Source organism: Nelumbo nucifera, chromosome 4 (assembly GCF_055504915.1).
Source record: "Nelumbo nucifera cultivar China Antique chromosome 4, China Antique-T2T, whole genome shotgun sequence".
In the NCBI taxonomy this organism is placed as follows: Eukaryota; Viridiplantae; Streptophyta; class Magnoliopsida; order Proteales; family Nelumbonaceae; genus Nelumbo; species Nelumbo nucifera.
The window spans coordinates 89,434,556-89,451,633 of record NC_142652.1 but is presented as its reverse complement, the minus strand read 5'-3'; the positions used below and the strand labels follow the sequence as shown (position 1 = coordinate 89,451,633).

Sequence of the window (17,078 nt, the reverse complement as noted above, 5' to 3'; positions counted from 1 at the left end):
TCTGGAGCAACATCGCCTTTCTCTTCCCTTCTATTGTTGCTGCAACAACACTATTTCTGTCCCAAACACCTATCTCCTCGGCCCTTTTCTTTGACAATTCCATTGGCTTAGACCTGCCCCTGTTATTTGGCATATAAGAAATAAACTGGGTAAAAGAATCCAAGTAATAGTAAGTAGAGACAACTTAGAAAAGGAAAACTTACAAGGTTACATACAAGACAAATAGCAACGAAAACTATTGAGTAAGTCGGCGAAGCTCTTTATTCACTTCCTATCAGGGTTCCTCTTATCTTGTCGTGCTTGTTTATGTAGATGATCTGGTTATCACCAGTAGTGATCCAGCACGCATTGCTGACATCAAATCTCACATTGATAGATGTTTTCACTTGAAGAATCTTGGTCCCCTCCACTATTTTCTGAGACTTGAAGTCTCTTGATCTTCTTCGGGTATCTTTGTCTCACAATGCAAATATGTAATGGATATAGTTACAGACACTGGAATGATTGATTTCAATCATGTTACTCATCCCATGGAGCAGCAACGACATTTTGTAGATAACTCGTCCATTACTTGATGATCTAGCCCAATACCGGAAACTTGTTGGGCGACTTACTTACTTGACCATTACTCGCCCAGACTTGTCTTACCTAGTTCACATGCTTACCCAGGTTATGAATGCACCACGTCAAAAACACCTCCAAGCTGCTAAGCGTGTCATTCGCTGTCTCCACCAATGTTCAACAAGGCATTTTATTCTCCGCCTCTAATGATTTCATTCTACAGGCCTATTGCGACTCTGATTGGACTTGTTGTCCACTCACAAGACGATCTACTACGGAATATGTTATGATTCTTGGGGGATCACTTCTTTCATGGAATGGAAGACCAAGAAGCAAGTGACAGTGTCTCGATCTTCATGGCAATGGTTACTTGTAAATTATAAATATGTATGATGCTATATATTCAAATACAAGGAGAAGAACTTTTCTTCATCGCACTTATTTTCCTCATTGCACGTCTCTGTTGTTTGTCAAAAACAGAGAAGAAAAGTATTGACGAAGCTTAAGTTTCAGGAGAGATTGAAATAAGAGGAGCTGGGGGTTTAAGAGAACAAAATGAAATGTTTTGGCATAGAATGAATGACAAATCTATATGGAAGATTCAATAGACAAAACTACCTAACCAAATCCAGGCTGGTGGCTACATTGATGAAGAACTGTGCAGCGAGGTTAGTAGTTTTTCCAAAGCGGTTGGTATCGTTTCTGCAGAAAAATGTGAGCAAAGTGTAAAGCAAACTGATGTAGCGCAATCCGGTCGGTCCTAACTGTTAACGATTTTGTCTCTGACTGGAGCAACAGGTGCCTGAAACGGAGAAGAAGGCGAGGAGTCTCCGGGGAGGAACCCAGTGAGAGTGCTCTGAAGCTCAAGTTAGTATTTCCTCAAAGGCAAGATCAAGACCAGATAGCACAAAGTTATCACGTACCTCCATTCTCGGGGTGGGGGGGGGGGAAGAGGGCCTTTTATAACCACTTCATGCACTCACTCCCAAGCTCCTGTCAGGTCAGGTATCATTACCTCTGCACTTTTGCCAGTTTGGGTGTCGTCACCTCTGTTGGGGCAGGCAACCGCCACTGCTCTATTTGTCGGAGCCGTCTCTGTAACTAGAGGTGGCGGTGGCAGGTGGTCGTTGAAATGCGGCTGTCAAGCGTCAGATCCCAAGTCAGTCTGGTGCGCCGCCTCAGGATACGGGCTCTGGTGTCAGGTACGGTGGTTCAGTTCGGTGGCCAGGAGATAGTGCTAGAGTGGTGCGCGAGGTAAAGTCTTGAGTTCGGATAGAAGTGTGGCCCGAACTGCCCTGGGGTGGGCTAGTTCGGGTTGTGGCCCTTTGTGCTCTTCGCAAGGTTTGGGGCCAAGGGGAGAGTTCGGGCTTCTTTTGGGGAGCTCGGGTCACAGGTTCCTCTTCTTGGAGCACGCGCCTTGAGCACTGTCATGCCGAGCTGTCGTTCTTGTCAGGTCACCCTTGGCTGCTTCCACGTGTCGGGCGGTCAAGAGGTCGGGTCAAATTTACCTCCATCAATTGCCCCCCACTCCTCGTGCTAAGGGTCTTTGCGCTAGTGCGGGGAGTTCGCGAGGTGACGAGTGGATTTGACCCGTTCTTTCAAACCGTCTGGCTGACGGCGTGAAGTGCACGGACGTCAAAAGTTTCCTCGAGCGCCAAAAAGTCAGAAAAAATGCGCCAGTCCGCCTTTCAATGGAGGCGCGACGGTGGGCATTTAAAATTCAAAAAATCCCGCCGTTGTAGCCTTCAATGCTGGGAGACGTGGGAGACGTGGCGGCGGGCGTTATTTAAATTCAAAAAACGCGCCACCGCCGCTTTTAAAGCTGGGAGATGTACGTCGGCACCGCTTCAGTTTCCAAAGACGTGCAGCTAGTCACGTCTCGGTCTTAGGAGGCGTGCGGTCAGCCTGGTCGCGAGCCGTTGGATTTGTCTTGATCAGAGCCGTTGGTTTTTGGTCACTGTGGGTATAAATAGTGGGGGACCCCTAGTCGTTTTCTTCCGCCATTCTCCTGCGTTTGCTTCTTAAGCTTGCGTCCAGATTTTTAGCTCGTGTCAACCTTCCGTAGTCCGTTTAGCTTTTTCCGGGTGAGTCTATTTTTCTTTTTGGTTTTCCTTTCCTCGCCATGTCTAGCTCGGACAGCTCAGACAGCTTCTCGAGGGGGTCATACGTAGGTTCCTCGAACCGAGCTGCGGACCCCAACAGCCTTAGTGAGTTCGAGGCGAAACCCGAAGTAGAGCTCGAGGAAGAGTTAGAACCCGTCGGCCGAGTTGCCTCGGGTAGTTTGGCGTCCTCCTCCCGTCGAGGTCGGACGTTAGACAAGTTCGGGCCTTCAACCATGATGCCCGAGAGGCTACACTCCCTTATCGCCCAGTTCAACTTGCCCGGGGAGTATACTTATTCTATACCCTCGAGTGATTTCCCTTGGGAACACAGTCCGGATGAGATCGTGGTATTTCGGGAGCAGCTCGTCGCTGGGCTGCGCCTACCTTTCCACCCCTTTATCGTCGAGGTCATGAATCACTTTGGCGTTACCGTCGGTCAGCTTCACCCGAATTCTATCTGTAACTTGGTTGGGACCATCTCCCTCTTTTGCTCACACATTCTGCCCTTAGACCTAGAGATCTTCTCCTCTATCCTTATGCTTAAGAAGCAAGTGGGCCCCCTTCTCGGGCGTAGGTGGGCATACTACCTGTCTCCTCGCCCGGGGTTCAAGCTTTTACACGACCTTCCCAACAAGGTCCCGGCGTGGAAACAGGACTACTTCGTGGCACGAAGTGTATCGGGGTGGCCGTTTCAAACCGGGTGGGGGTTGGCTGCCCCTGACCCCGGTGTTACGCTAGATAGGGAGACGGCGAAGGGCCTCCGGGAGTGGGCCCGGCTTGGGCTAAAATGCCACCACTACTTGACGAGGGCAAACTCATCCAGGCCGGCCTGAGTTCGGGTAGGTTCCTCGCTCAAAGGCTTGCCTTTGTTTTTTTTTTTTCTAATGCCGAGCTCTCTTGCTTTTTGCAGGTGCGATGGACTCAGAAAAGACTCGTGGTGGGAACCTTTTTCACACCATGAAGAGGAGGAAGCGAGTCGCCAAATAGGTTCGTGTCGAACCGCCCCGAGGTGCCGAGCTCTCCACCCAGGGAGCCCGAGGTGGCCCCTCTAGTGCAAGAAGTGGCAGGGGCCCCTTACGCCGAGGCTGCTTATACGGGGGCACCTTACACCGATGCCGCTTATACCCGGGCTGGTCCTTTAGGCTCGGGAGGCCGAGGCGAGCTTAGGAGCATGTTGTCGCCAAACCAAGCTCTCCAAAAAAGTAAGGAGGCCTGTTACCCTGAGGAGGTCGCGGCGTGGGCCGAGCTTCCATTGAACCATGTGGTCGGGCATGCTGCTTCTTTCGCTATGGTGGTAAGTTAGTGACTTCTTGTTGGGCTCCTTGTCGTTACCCTTTTCGTTGCTACTCTTTTAACATTCTCGTTATTTTTCCTTTTGGTAGGTGAACTCCTCCATCCATGCCTTAGCGGCCCAAGCGGAAAGGAGCTCGAGGCGGGTGCGAGCTGCCGAAGAGGCTTCCCGAGCTGCTGAAGCGGCTTATCGCACTACACAGGCCAAGCTGGCGAGGTCTCAGAGAGACACCGAGGCCATGGGAGTGGTGCTGAAGCACATGGCGGACCTGAGGCTGGACTTGCAGCATCAGGTCGAATACCTTCAGGAGGACATTCGGGAGAGGACCGAGATCTTTTCTCAGGGCATCGAGGATGCCAAGAAGAAGGCTGTCGATGACTATATTGCCTCGCCGCATTTTGACGACCTGATGGTGAACTCGTACCAGAGGGGCTTTAAACTGAGCCGGTGGATGATCCGGAATACGTACCCCAACCTGATGGTGAACTCGCGCATTACTCAGGAGATGGCCAACGCTGCTGACGGTGAACCGAATTCTGAGGATAAGGCAGGACCTTCGGGTATCGTTGAAGTGCCTTCCGATGGTGAAGAAGTACCCCCGGGCCTGTGAGCTCGCTTCTGTTGTTTTTTTAAAGTACTTTGCAATGGAACGATCTTCTTTTGGTTAAGTGTTGTTGTCACTCTTTCTTCCGAACTGACCATATGCCCAATCCATTTTTTGCCCGGGTTACTACACTCGTGCGGCCTGTTTTGGTGTTAACACTTGGCCTCTGAGATGCCGATGTCCTTATTAGTTCGCTGTTAGCACTTTGCCTGAGCTTTTGGTTAGCATTTTTTGCCTTTGCTTGCCCATGCCGAGGTCCTTGTTAACTCGGCATTCTAGCCTTTAGGTTCTGGTAGCAACTCTTAGTCCACTTCGCTTGGTGATCTATAGGTAGTATCGTCTCAAGTTAACGACGTTCCACGCTCGGGGTACTTGTTTGCCCTCTAAAGTTTCGAGCTTGTATGCTCCCCCAAGCGCTCTCTTTACTCGGTAGGGCCCTTCCCAGTTCGGTCCAAGTTTGCCGACGCCGGGCTCGGGTGCCATGATCTTACGGAGAACCAGGTACTCTGGCATTGTAGTACCGAGCTACTCTTTGCTGGTAAGCTGCAGTCCGGATGTACGCGAGATCTCTTACCTCGTCGAGTAGATTGAGGTTGGTACGTAGTTCTTCTCCGTTCGTCTGCTCGTCGTATGCTTCTAGTCGCAGTGTGGGAACTTCGATCTCCGCTGGTATTACTGCTTTGGTGCCGTAGGTGAGGTTAAAGGGGGTCTCTCCCGTGGCGGTTTTTTCGGTAGTTCGGTGAGCCCATAGAACACTTGGTAACTCATCTGCCCACAACCCTTTAGCTCGGTCTAGTCGCACTTTCAGTCCGCGGAGGATAGCCATGTTCATAACTTCTACTTGACCGTTTGCCTGCGGGTGTGCGACCGATGTGAAATTCTGTTGAATCCCCATATCTTGGCACCATTCCTAAAATTTGATGTCCTCGAACTGCTTGCCATTGTCGGAGATCAATACCCGAGGTAACCCGAAACGACATACTATGCTCTTCCAAAAGAAATTATGGACGTTTCAGGTTGTGATTGTTACGAGAGGTTTGGCTTCTACCTACTTCGTGAAGTAATCCACCGCCACTACTAGGAATTTCCTCCCACCTGTTGCTGGCGGGAATGGTCCTAGTAGGTCGATGCCCCATTGTGCAAAGGGCCACGGACTAGTGAGGTACTTGAGGTCGGCGGCAGGCTGATGGTGGATGTTGGCGTGCCTCTGGCACTTGTCGCATTTTCTAACGAGCTCGGTGGCCTCGGCCTTCATTGTTGGCCAGTAGTACCCTTGTCGAAGTGCCTTCTGGGCGAGAGCCCTGCCCCCCAAGTCTCTGCCGCACAGACCCTCATGGGTGTCGCGTAGTACAAGCTCGGCCTCGGTAGGTCGCAAGCAACGCAGATAGGGGAGTGTATAGGATCGTCGGTACAGCCGTCCGTCTATTATGACATACTTGGCTACCTGGCGTTGCACCCTTCTGGCTGTGTTGCGATCTGCAGGGAGGGTTCCATGTAGCAGGAAGCTCGCGAGTGAGTCAATCCAGCTCGGCTCTGCCTCAAGGACGGGAGTGACCTCCTCTACCCCCCTGAGAATACTAAGCCGAGGTAAGTCCTCTATATACACCGTTCTCATGGTGTTGTCACTGGTGCTAACTAACTGGGACAGGGCATCGGCCTCAGTGTTCTCCGACCTCGGGATCTGTCTGATGAAGTGTGACTGGAAGTTGAGGAGAGCCTCCTTTACCTTTCCTAAGTAGGCGATCATGGTTGACTCGCGAGCTTCATATTCGCCGGTGACCTGGTTGACCACGAGTTGGGAATCACTGCAAACGATTATGTGCTTCGCTCTTACTTCTTGTGCTAGGGCTAGCCCGGCTATCAGCGCTTCATATTCCACCTCATTGTTGGATGCCGTGAACTCAAAGCGTAGCGTGTACTCCAGTTTTATGCCACTCGGGCCGTGAAGAACTACACCGGCTTCGCTGCCCTACTGATTCGAGGAGCCATCCACGTGAAGGATCCAGGGCTTTTCATCCCAGTTCGCACTTGGCCTAACTAGGAGAGATACCGATCTGGGTATGACCTCATGGTGCTCGGACTCAATTTTCCTGGAAGCACCGAGCTCACCCGAACTGGGAGCCTCATGCTCGGTTGGGCCAGGAGTCTCGGAGCGGAACGTGCATTCTGCAACGAAGTCTGCCAAGACTTGGGCTTTGATGGCAGTTCGGGGCTTGTAGTGGAGGTTGTATTCACTGAGTTTGATGGCCCACTTCGTCAATCGTTCAGAGACCTCGGGTCTAAGTAATACTTACCTTAGGGGTTTGTCAGTGAGGATGACGATGGTATGGGCTTGGAAATACGGGCGGAGTTTGCGGGCCGTGATGACTAGCGCATAGGCTAGCTTTTCTATCTCTGGATATCTCATTTCTGCTCCCTGTAATATCTTACTAACATAGTAGATGGGTCGTTGGACCCAATCTGCTTCCTTTATTAGTACCGAACTGACCACTCGTCAAATGCGAGCTAGCAGTTTGGGTCAACACTGGGATGCTGGCGAGGTATCTTTTGAGCTCGTCAAATGCGAGCTGGCAGTTCGGGTTCCACTCAAACCCTTTGCCTTTTATTGCCTTGAAGAAGGGCAGGCAGCGGTCTGCTGATTTAGACATGAAACGACTCAGAGCGGCTATCCTGCCGTTTAGCCTCTGAACCCCTTTTACTTTTTGTGGTGGTCTCATATCTAAGATGGCCTTTATTTTGTCCGGGTTGGCCTCAATACCGCGCTGGTTGACGATGTACCCTAGGAACTTACCCGAGGTGACACCGAAGACACACTTATTTGGGTTTAGTTTCATGTTAAATTGTCGAAGAATTTAGAAGACAGAATGCAAGTCTTGTACTAATTCATGCGAAAATTGTGTCTTGACGACCATGTCGTCTACATAACATTCTATTTTTGTGCCAATTAAGGGCTGAAACAACTTATTCACAAGTCTTTGGAAGGTCGCCCCAACATTTTTCAGTCCGAAGGGCATGACCTTGTAACAGTACAAGCCGAACTCGATTATGAAGGTTGTTTTTTCCTCGTCGGTTGGGTCCATCCTGATTTGGTTGTAGCCCGAGTAGGCGTCTAGGAAGCTTAGCAACTCATGTCTCGATGTCGCATCTACTAGGCGATCAATCCTGGGGAGGGGGAAGCAATCTTTCGGGCAAGCTTGGTTCAGGTCGGTGCAATCGACGCACATGCGCCATTTGTCGTTTGCCTTTTTTACCAGTACTGGGTTGGCTACTTAGCTCGAGTAATGAGCTTCTCTGATGAAATCTGCTTCGATGAGCTTCTTGACCTCCTCATCGACCGCCCTCCAGCGTTCTGGGGCTGGGTTGCGTTTCTTCTGTCTAATGGGTCTGACTACGGGGTCAGTATTGAGCTTGTGAGTTATGAGCACAGGGTCTATGCCAGGCATTTCTACCGCGGACCAAGCAAAAATATCTAAATTTTGAAGTAAGAAACTTACCAGTTCGGATTGTAGAGGTTCTTGGATGGAAGCACCAATCTATAGCGTCCGAGCTGGGTCTGTCGACGAGTTGGTCGAGTTGGTCGCCCCGCGCTACTCCCACACCAAAGTCCATGGGGAACTCCATCACCAAATAGTAGGTGGAGACCACCGCCCGTAAGACATGGGTGATTGGTCACCCTACTATGGCGTTGTACGGGGAGGGGGTCGTGACCACTAGGAAGTCGTGGTTGAGTCTGACCGCACAGGGCCACGTGCCGACCTCGACGGGTACTGTCACTTTCCCAAGGGGCTTGACTTCTTTCCCACTGAAGCCCACCAAGGGAGTGTTCGCGGGCTTCAAGTCACTTCTCCGCAGCTGGAGCTGGTCAAACGCCGATTTGAATAGAATGTCTGTCGAGCTGCCTGAGTCGACAAGCACGCGCCTGACTTCGAAGTCGTTGATCCTCAGCTTTATCACAAGTGCATCGCCGTGAGGGTAGTGGAGCCCTCGCGCATCGTCTTCTGTGAAAAGAATTGGCTCTTCCACCTTCGGCCTTTTTGGAGGATTTTGGTCTTCTCGGGCAGCTTCGCGAACTGACATCCGAGCCGCTGCCGAAGTGCACCCTGCTACAACCGAACCTCCCACTATCACGTGGATGGTCCCCCGAACTGGCCTCTCTTCCGGAGGCTGCTTCTGTGGCTGTTCGGCCGGCCTGCTGCTAGATTCAGGAGCATCCTTGCCGCGCTCCCCTTGCCGACCTGTCTTACTATTATTAGTATTATTATTGTTACTACTATGTTGTACAAAATTTCTTAAGTACCCGCGGTGGATGAGTTCCTCTATCTCGTCGCGGAGATTATTACAATTTTCGGTACTATGACCATGATCTCTATGGAAACTGCAGTATAGGTTTTTGTTCCTCTCGTTTGGGTTCCCTTTTAGGCGAGGTGGCCACTTTACGTACGGGGCGTCCTTGATCGTCATTAAGATCTCAGCCCGCTTTGTGTTCAAGGGCGTATAGTCTGTCCAATCTGCCACAGGAGCTTGGAATGGCTGGCTCGGTTTCAGCGCTCGAGCTGGATCCTTCCGGTTGTCTCCTTGGCTGGGGAGTTCTTCTCTCTTTCTTTTTTCAAACCTGCCCCCAATCCTTTGATGGATCTCCTCCTCCGTTCGCATGAACTTGTCCGCAAGATCAAGGAATTCGGCGATGGTCGTGGGCTAGTTGGCCACTATGTGCCATTTGAACTCCTTGTGCATCACTCCCATCTTGGCTGCCGCGAGCTGAACTGCGGGGTCCAGGCGTGGGATCTGTAGGCATGCGTCGTTAAACCGTTTGATGTAGCTGCGAATGGGCTCCCCTTCCTTCTGGACCACGCCAAGGAGGCTCTCCTCGGTTCGGGGGCACTACTTGTTGGTTACGAAGTGCGTGGTGAAGACTTGTACGAACTGGGCCCAGCTCCTTATTGACCCGGGGGCCAGGTTCCTGTACCAGGTGCGAGCCACTCCTCTGAAGGTGGTGGTGAAGGCTACGCACATATAGGACTCGCTAGCTCTCGCCAGGTGCATCTGGGACTGGAAGGCATTGACATGGTCGCTGGGGTCAAAGGACCCGTCATACTTGTAAGTGGGGGGAGTTTGAAGTCTCTGGGCATGGGGACTGCAAGGAGTCCTGATGACAGGGGGGAAGAGACTGAGAGGACAAGGGTAGCTTTTACCTCGTCCGAGCTCGCTTTTTCTTTGCCTCGAAGCTCGGGTAGGACGCGGGTTGCAGTTCGGCGACTTCGTCGATGGCGCCTCTACTACTTGGAAGGCCCAACGTTGGCACTACTTGCCTCAGCGTTCCCAAGCTCGATGGGCCTGGACTGTTGGGGGTAGTCCGCGGCTAAGGCGCTGAACCAATTCTCGGTGTGCAGGAGCCCGTCCTGAGGGTGCCGAGGTGATGTTGTTTTGATAGATCGGGTTCCTGATCCATCGGCGCGTGGCAAGGCGGGGGCCGCAGCTCACTCTCTCCTGCCAGGGGATGAGGCCTGGCTCCTAGAGGGGCTCCGAGGCTAGGAGGCCCGAGCTTGGGGAGCCCGAGCTTGGGAAGCCTCCTGGTGGGGGCGCCCACCTTGAGGGGAGGGCTTGGCTCGCCTAACGGTGGGGTGTCGAGGTGGGAGCTACGGCTGACTTTGAAGCTGACTTTGAAGCAGTTGGGGGAACTGCTACTGGTAGTGGTACTGGGAGACATGGTGCAGCATCTACTGCTGGTGGATTTGCTGTTGTTAAAGCTGCTGCATCTGGGCTTGGATGGCCCGCATGCTATGCATCAGGTCATCGAATTGGTTCTGGCTAGTTGCCGGGGGAACAATGGTAGGTTCAGCAAAGGTGGTTCCAACAGAAGGAGGAAGGGGGACGTTCACGGAGGGAAGATTCATAGGCACCATTGTTCGCGGCGTACTCAGGCTGGGGGTCCCATCCACCGAAAGGGGGATGGTGAATTGTCCAATGCATACCACAGGGACTTGAAGTTGTTCCCCGGTGGCGTTCATCTCCGTGCTACGTCCAGCATTACTGGAAGAAGCCATGGGTGTTGGGGTTTCTTGGTCAGAAGGTGCTACGAAAGTTTTAGAGGGAGGCTTTTAGAAGCGGATCCCACAGACGGCGCCAAATGATGTAGCGCAATCCGGTCGGTCCTAGCTGTCAACGACCTTGCCTTTGACTGGAGCAACAGGTGCCTGAAACGGAGAAGAAGGCGAGGAGTCTCCGGGGAGGAACCCAGTGAGAGTGCTCCGAAACTCAACTTAGTATTTCCTCAAAGGCAAGATCAAGACCAAATAGCACAAAGTTATCACGTACCTCCATTCTCGGGGGAGGGGGAAGAGGGCCTTTTATAACCACTTCGCGCACTCACTCCCAAGCTCTTGTCAGGTCGGGTATCATTACCTCTGCACTTCTGCCAGTTCGGGTGTCGTCACCTCTGTTGGGGCAGGCAACCGCCACTACTCTATTTGTCGGAGCCGTCTCTGTAACTGGAGGTGGCGGTGGCAGGTGGTCGTTGAAGTGTGGCTGTCAAGCGTCAGATCCCAAGTCAGTCTGCTGCGCCGCCTCAGGATACGGGCTCTGGTGTCAAGTACGGTGGTTCAGTTCGGTGGCCAGGAGACAGTGTCGGAGTGGTGCGCGAGGTAAAGTCTTGAGTTCGGATAGAAGTGTGGCTCGAACTGCCTTAGGGTGGGCCAATTCGGGTTGTGGCCCTTTGTGCTCTTCGCAAGGTTTGGGGCCAAGGGGAGAGTTCGAACTTCTTTTGGGGAGCTCGGGTCACAGGTCCCTCTTGGGGGAGCTCGGGGTTCATCTTCTTGGAGCTCGTGCCTTAAGCACTGCCGTGCCGAGCTGTCGTTCTTTTCAAGTCACCCTTGGCTGCTTCCACGTATCGGACGATCAAGAGGTCGGGTCAAATTTACCTCCATCACAAAATGTCCTAAAACGACCGTCTTTACTATAGCCCCTTCGGTGAACTTCAGTGGAGAAGACAATAAAATGTAAAGAAAATGGTAGTTTGGGCATTTAAAAAATTCCAAATAGTCAAGCGAGAATCTTTTTCGAAGTTAAGTGAGGGAGTATTAACGGAGGGGGGGTTTGTCTAACAGCCAAAGTACAGAAGGAGTCTTTATCATAAAAAAGTGCAGAGGGTCTTTGTCACAAAGACTATATAGTACAAGAGGGGTCCGTGTAATTAAACACTATAAACACTGGTACTCTCGCGAGTTGAATTGGAGATGTACAGAACGCGTGTAAAAGTATATCTCTAATCCTACTCGCGAGTGAGTAGCAATTTTTAACACCTACGCCTTATTTTCTCTCTCTCTGCATTTGTTTCGAAACTTTTTTAGGGTTAGGGTTAGGACTTAGGAGCATTAGAGAGAGAGAGGAGAAGAAGAAGCACAACTATGTCGTCGCCAATAGAATCCGTTCAATGTTTCGGCCGGAAGAAAACGGCTGTCGCCGTCACCTACTGTAAGCGAGGCAGGGGTCTGATCAAGATCAACGGATGTCCAATCGAGTTAGTGGAGCCGGAGATTCTTCGATTTAAAGCCTACGAGCCCATCCTTCTGCTGGGGAGGCACCGATTCTCCGGCGTCGATATGCGAATCCGAGTGCGAGGTGGTGGGCACACCTCGCAGATATATGCAATTCGGCAAAGCATAGCCAAGGCATTGGTTGCTTACTACCAGAAGTACGTGGATGAACAAGCGAAAAAGGAGATCAAAGACATCCTGGTGAGATACGACCGGACGCTACTTGTTGCCGACCCTCGTCGTTGCGAGCCCAAGAAGTTCGGTGGACGGGGTGCGCGTGCCAGGTTTCAGAAATCTTACCGTTGAAAAACTAGGTTTGTTTTTGAAGAAATTAGTCTATCTGGAGTCCAATGGTTGGCTCAGTCTTTTTGGTTCAGGTTGTTTAGGGTTTTCATAAGGAGCAATCCAGTGATGTTAGCCATTTTTGAAGTTTGCTTTTGAAAATTTTGAGCATCGACTATATAGTGTTTTAAGTTATCAAGTCCTAGAATTTTGAATTCTATAATGACTGATGTGATTGTTTTGCTTGTTTAACACAAGTTCCGATTGCAGTAGATTATGTTTCAAGGCAGTTTCTTTTTAATGTTTCTCATGGACGAGAATTGTGTTATAGAGTTGCAAAACTACGATGTCTAATGGATTGAATCCTATCTCAGTTTTATTGTTTGCGTCTAGGTTCAGGTTGTTGGAAATTAGAATGTCACGCTCGATGTCTTTTGAGTTTTTGATAGATTAGGGCTTTGAACTTCATAATATACGATTAGGTTTTAGGGTTTCTTTTATTGACTGTAATTTGAGTCTCCTGCTGACCAAGAAGCCACCATTTCGGTCTGTCTTTCCTTTCCTTCCCAAGGAAACAACTGTAGCCTGTACCTTAGAAGGGCCTTTAAGGGATGTGGAAATTGCTGAAGTGACCAATCTTCTTCACTCCCTAAAAGAGTCTACTATCTCCCCCTCGGCCCCTGACCAATGTGTTTGAAATCTACACGCCACTGGTAGCTTCTCAACTAAAGTCCTTTTCAAGGCATTGACCACATAGGTGCTTAATACCCATGTCCCTGCAAAGAAGATTAGTGTTTTCACATTCCTTATAGAGTTTGTTTCTTTGTTTGGAAAACTAGTCTGAAGAGAATCTAAAACCTTAGATCTCTTACAAAAGAAGAATGGTGGCTGTCTCTATATTTCTCCCCGCACTTGTATTCTCTGCCTTTGAAGTGGAGAATCTCCAATCATTTATTAATACACTGTCAGGAAACACAAAAAATTTGGAACCATTTCTTAAACCTTTCTGGGTATAGCTGGGTTGCTCCAGGGGCTGTCATGGACTTTTTTGATAATGGAAAGGTAGGGGGCTCAATAGAAGGGAAAAAAATTATTGGACAATAGTAATCCATGCTGTTATGCAGAGGTGGTTGAGATGGAAGAAACAGCCAAATTTTGATAACAAGGCTAGACTGGTTGAAGAGCTGATTTGTGAGTCCTGGGTTGTAATCCACATCTCACCTTTGCAACATGTGGATTGTGAGTCCTGGGTTGTTCCATGGAATCTCTATAAAAGACTTGCAGAGAAATGTTATCAGCTACCCTTACTCTTCCCATAGCAATCTGTCCTTCCATCTGGGGCCTCCCAAGTGTCAGGGGGGAGTGGTGAAATTAAATTTTGATGGCAGTGCATTAGGGAATCCAGGTGATGCAGGAATCGTAGGTGTGATAAGTGGAGGGTTGGAAACATTTATTGTGGGATGTCCCAATAGGAACTGGGATCCTACAAAGGCTGAGGTGCTGGCTGCTCCCACTGGAATTAGGATGGCCATAGATTTCGGTTTCTCCGACTTAACTATTGAAGGTGATTCAATTCCCTGGAAACTGAAGCAAGAGGCATCCTTGATGACATGAATGCATAGTCTGGTTTGGCTTTCTGGGAGTCTTTGTTTAGTTACAGAAATCTCCCATTGTAACCTCCGTGTTTCTTTTCTCCACTATTGTACATCTTGTCATGTACATTAATGAAATCTTTGCTACATTTTCTCAAAAACAACAGCCTATTTTACTAGTTAGTGGTTTTTTAGTTTTTATACTAGGAAACCTAGCCACTATCTTGACTCTACTCGTACAGATCATTGGGGTTTGGGGGGTTGGCTTTTGAATGGTTGTACTTTGAATTTGATGGTCCCAATTTTCTCATAACTGGATTCAGCGTTCCCCTTGAAAGGCAACCATTTAGTACTGAATCACCTGACAGTGAAGGTAGATCTTCCTTGTTCGGACCATCTCTCTGAGAAGTGTACTGAGTTGGATGACTATGATCTCCTAGCCATAATGTTATAATGTTCTCTGGTTTTATGTTTTTTTTAATAAATGAGCTTATATTTTATTAATTCTAAAGATAACATCATTACAAGCATCCCTTAGAGAGGCACGGGATGCTACCTCCTATAAAAAAAACAGAATATTACAATTGAGCGCAAGGAATGTTTGGGAGGAAAGGAATGCTAGAATCCTTCAATGACAAGGAAAGGGATGAGACTAGCAAAGGGAAAGCACTCTAAATAGGGCTATAAATTGGGTAAAGTCCTTGGACCTCTTTTTACCCTTCTCCTTTGATGACATCTGGAGAAATTGGGAGCAAGTTGCCAACAGTTCTACTGCAAGAAATAAACCTTTGGTGGATTGGAGACCTCCTGAAGAAGGTGTTATTAAGTTAAATTTTGATGGCAGTAGTATTGGTAACCCAGGGCCGTTTGGAATTGGAGGAGTCTTCAAAAATGCTGAGGACCAGGTTGTAGCCCTATTTTCTGGTCCTATAGGCAAGGAACACTCAGTTAATGCAAAGGGATACTTGTTAATTGAGGGTGACTCTAAACTGGTTATTGGTTGGCTGAAAGAGCTGGAAACTGTAGTTTGGTCCTATAGGGGGGCTACAAGAAGGTTCGAATGCTTAACTACTAATATAACAGTCAGAGTTCAATGGGAAAGAAGATCAGCAAATGGGATGACAGGTTTTCTAGCCAAACAAGGGAGATATAGGAACCATTTCTTTTGGGCTCAATTGTAAGCTGTGTGATGTAGTTTAGAGGCGGCATCTCACGCCTCTTTATGGGGAGCTTGCTCTTTGTAACCTTTTACTTGTGATTTTTAATCAATAAACTTATATTACTTATCAAAAAAAATTGAGCGCAAAACAAAGATTGTCATTCTTGGCTGGGCCATCTCGGTGAGAAATGTAATGAATTGGCATACTGTGATCTCCTACCCATAGAGTTCTCTGTTTTTCTGTTGATCACAAGTCTTGTTTTTTTTCTATTTTGATAAAAAGTTCTTTGGTTTAGACTTTTTTATTCGCTAGTTTTTCTTTCCTTTATAGCTTTTTTATTTACTTTTTAAAGTTGAAAAGGAAATCTTGCCTTTTTTTTGCCACCTAGTCCTGATTGTATGTATAGGTAGGTAGCCTTGATATGGATTGTTATTAAAGTAGCCTTTGGATGGATCTACATTCTCGTATCTAGATTCAGGCCGCCCCCTCTCCCTCAAAAGAACTTGATCATTTAGGTTGACCGTCCATTTGATTGGTGAATAGCATCCAATGCTATTTTCATCATAGGAGATGGATGAGGTGAGGTGACACGTTAGGGTCCAGTTAACAAAAGATTACATGTTTTGAATTGGAGATTCAAGCATTGTAGCATGCGTAGCATGCATATTGACAGTGGTACTCAGCTGCAGAATCAAATTAATGACCGGTCACTCTTTTTGGGTGGGCATTTTCTCCAATAACGTGGTATCTTGTCAAGATGACAATTTTAGGGCGGGATGGGTTTTGGGATTCTATAGCCCGTATGGGTTCGGGTAGGGTATAGTATTAGGCTAAACCCAACCCTCCCTGACCCGCATATTGTTCGAAAGCATATGAACTTTAAATATTAGGTGTTGAATTTAATAATATTTTGAATTTTATGTAAATGATAATTGATAGTTTATGTGTTTCTTACATATATTAATCAAATAATTGGAAATTTTGCTGTTTTTTCATGTTATTTTACTTTTTTATTGCTTATATATAACAAGAAATAATAAGAAATTAGATGTGGGTTTAAGCCCAACCCAACTTACCTTTGAATGTGTGGAGGGTAAGATTGGAGAGGATTTTGCATTTTCATGTGCAGGGTGTTTGGGGTGCGTACAGGTTGGGAAGTTTAGGAGATGGGTAGGGTCTAGAATTTTAAGATAGGTAATAATCAATAACAGTATTGCCTCAGCATTTGCACAAACTTCGGCACGGCAGCACCATACAGTGCCCCTATTTATTTAGGTTGTAGGGGTGGTACTAAGATGTGGAGCTAGTGAGCTATCTAGTAATGTCAAAAAAAAGAAGGCTATCCTTTTTTATCATGGTATGGTCTTGAATGAGTTGCTGTGATTTGTTTCATCTCAGCCTATAGCATATCCCCTTCTACTATGTTGAGCTTAAGAATTAACACTTTTGCGTCATCCCGCTACTTGTGCTATGGAGCTTCGTCCCTTGCACGAATAACAGAAGTTGTGGAACCACTGATTGCCGGTTTTAATCCACAAATAAAGTTGGGTTTGACTGGCTTTTTCTTGTCAAGGTTCAAAGTATCGATACGATATGTATCGTGTTGATGACTTCTCGATATGCCCCTCCAGGGGTTGTATCGGGTCAGACATTGGTTTAGATGGTAGCCGAGCTTTAAACCAATAACTCTGAACCAATTTTGAAAAAAATAAATAAAACCTAAAAAAAATACTGATACAGACCGATACGCATTGATACTTTGAACCTTGTCTCTTGCAAGTTAGCGGGTCTAAGATGGATCTCACCCTTCTCGTTCATGTGATTCCAATTTAAAATTGTTTGTTGCTCAACTACTTGAGTTTGAATCTTTTTCAAAGCGAATAAGCAGTCAGTCGGTATGGTTTTCTCATTTTCTAGGTTCAACTGGCCCTGAATTGAGAACATAATAATAGTA

The 17,078-nt window shown here is 48.2% G+C and overlaps 1 protein-coding gene across 1 annotated transcript; it reads left to right on the top strand.

Annotated features, from left to right (window-relative positions):
- The first annotated feature begins 11,871 nt into the window (after positions 1–11,871).
- Positions 11,872–12,644, top strand: LOC104612186 (small ribosomal subunit protein uS9-like). Its single transcript, XM_010279528.3, has one exon. It carries the CDS (start codon positions 11,962–11,964, stop codon positions 12,394–12,396), a length of 435 nt encoding a protein of 144 aa, XP_010277830.1. The 5' UTR covers positions 11,872–11,961; the 3' UTR covers positions 12,397–12,644.
- Positions 12,645–17,078: the final 4,434 nt, after the last annotated feature.

Excerpts from the sequence above, each read along its gene's own strand:
- LOC104612186 (XM_010279528.3), top strand. The coding sequence starts at position 11,962 with ATGTCGTCGCCAATAGAATCCGTTCAATGTTTCGGCCGGAAGAAAACG.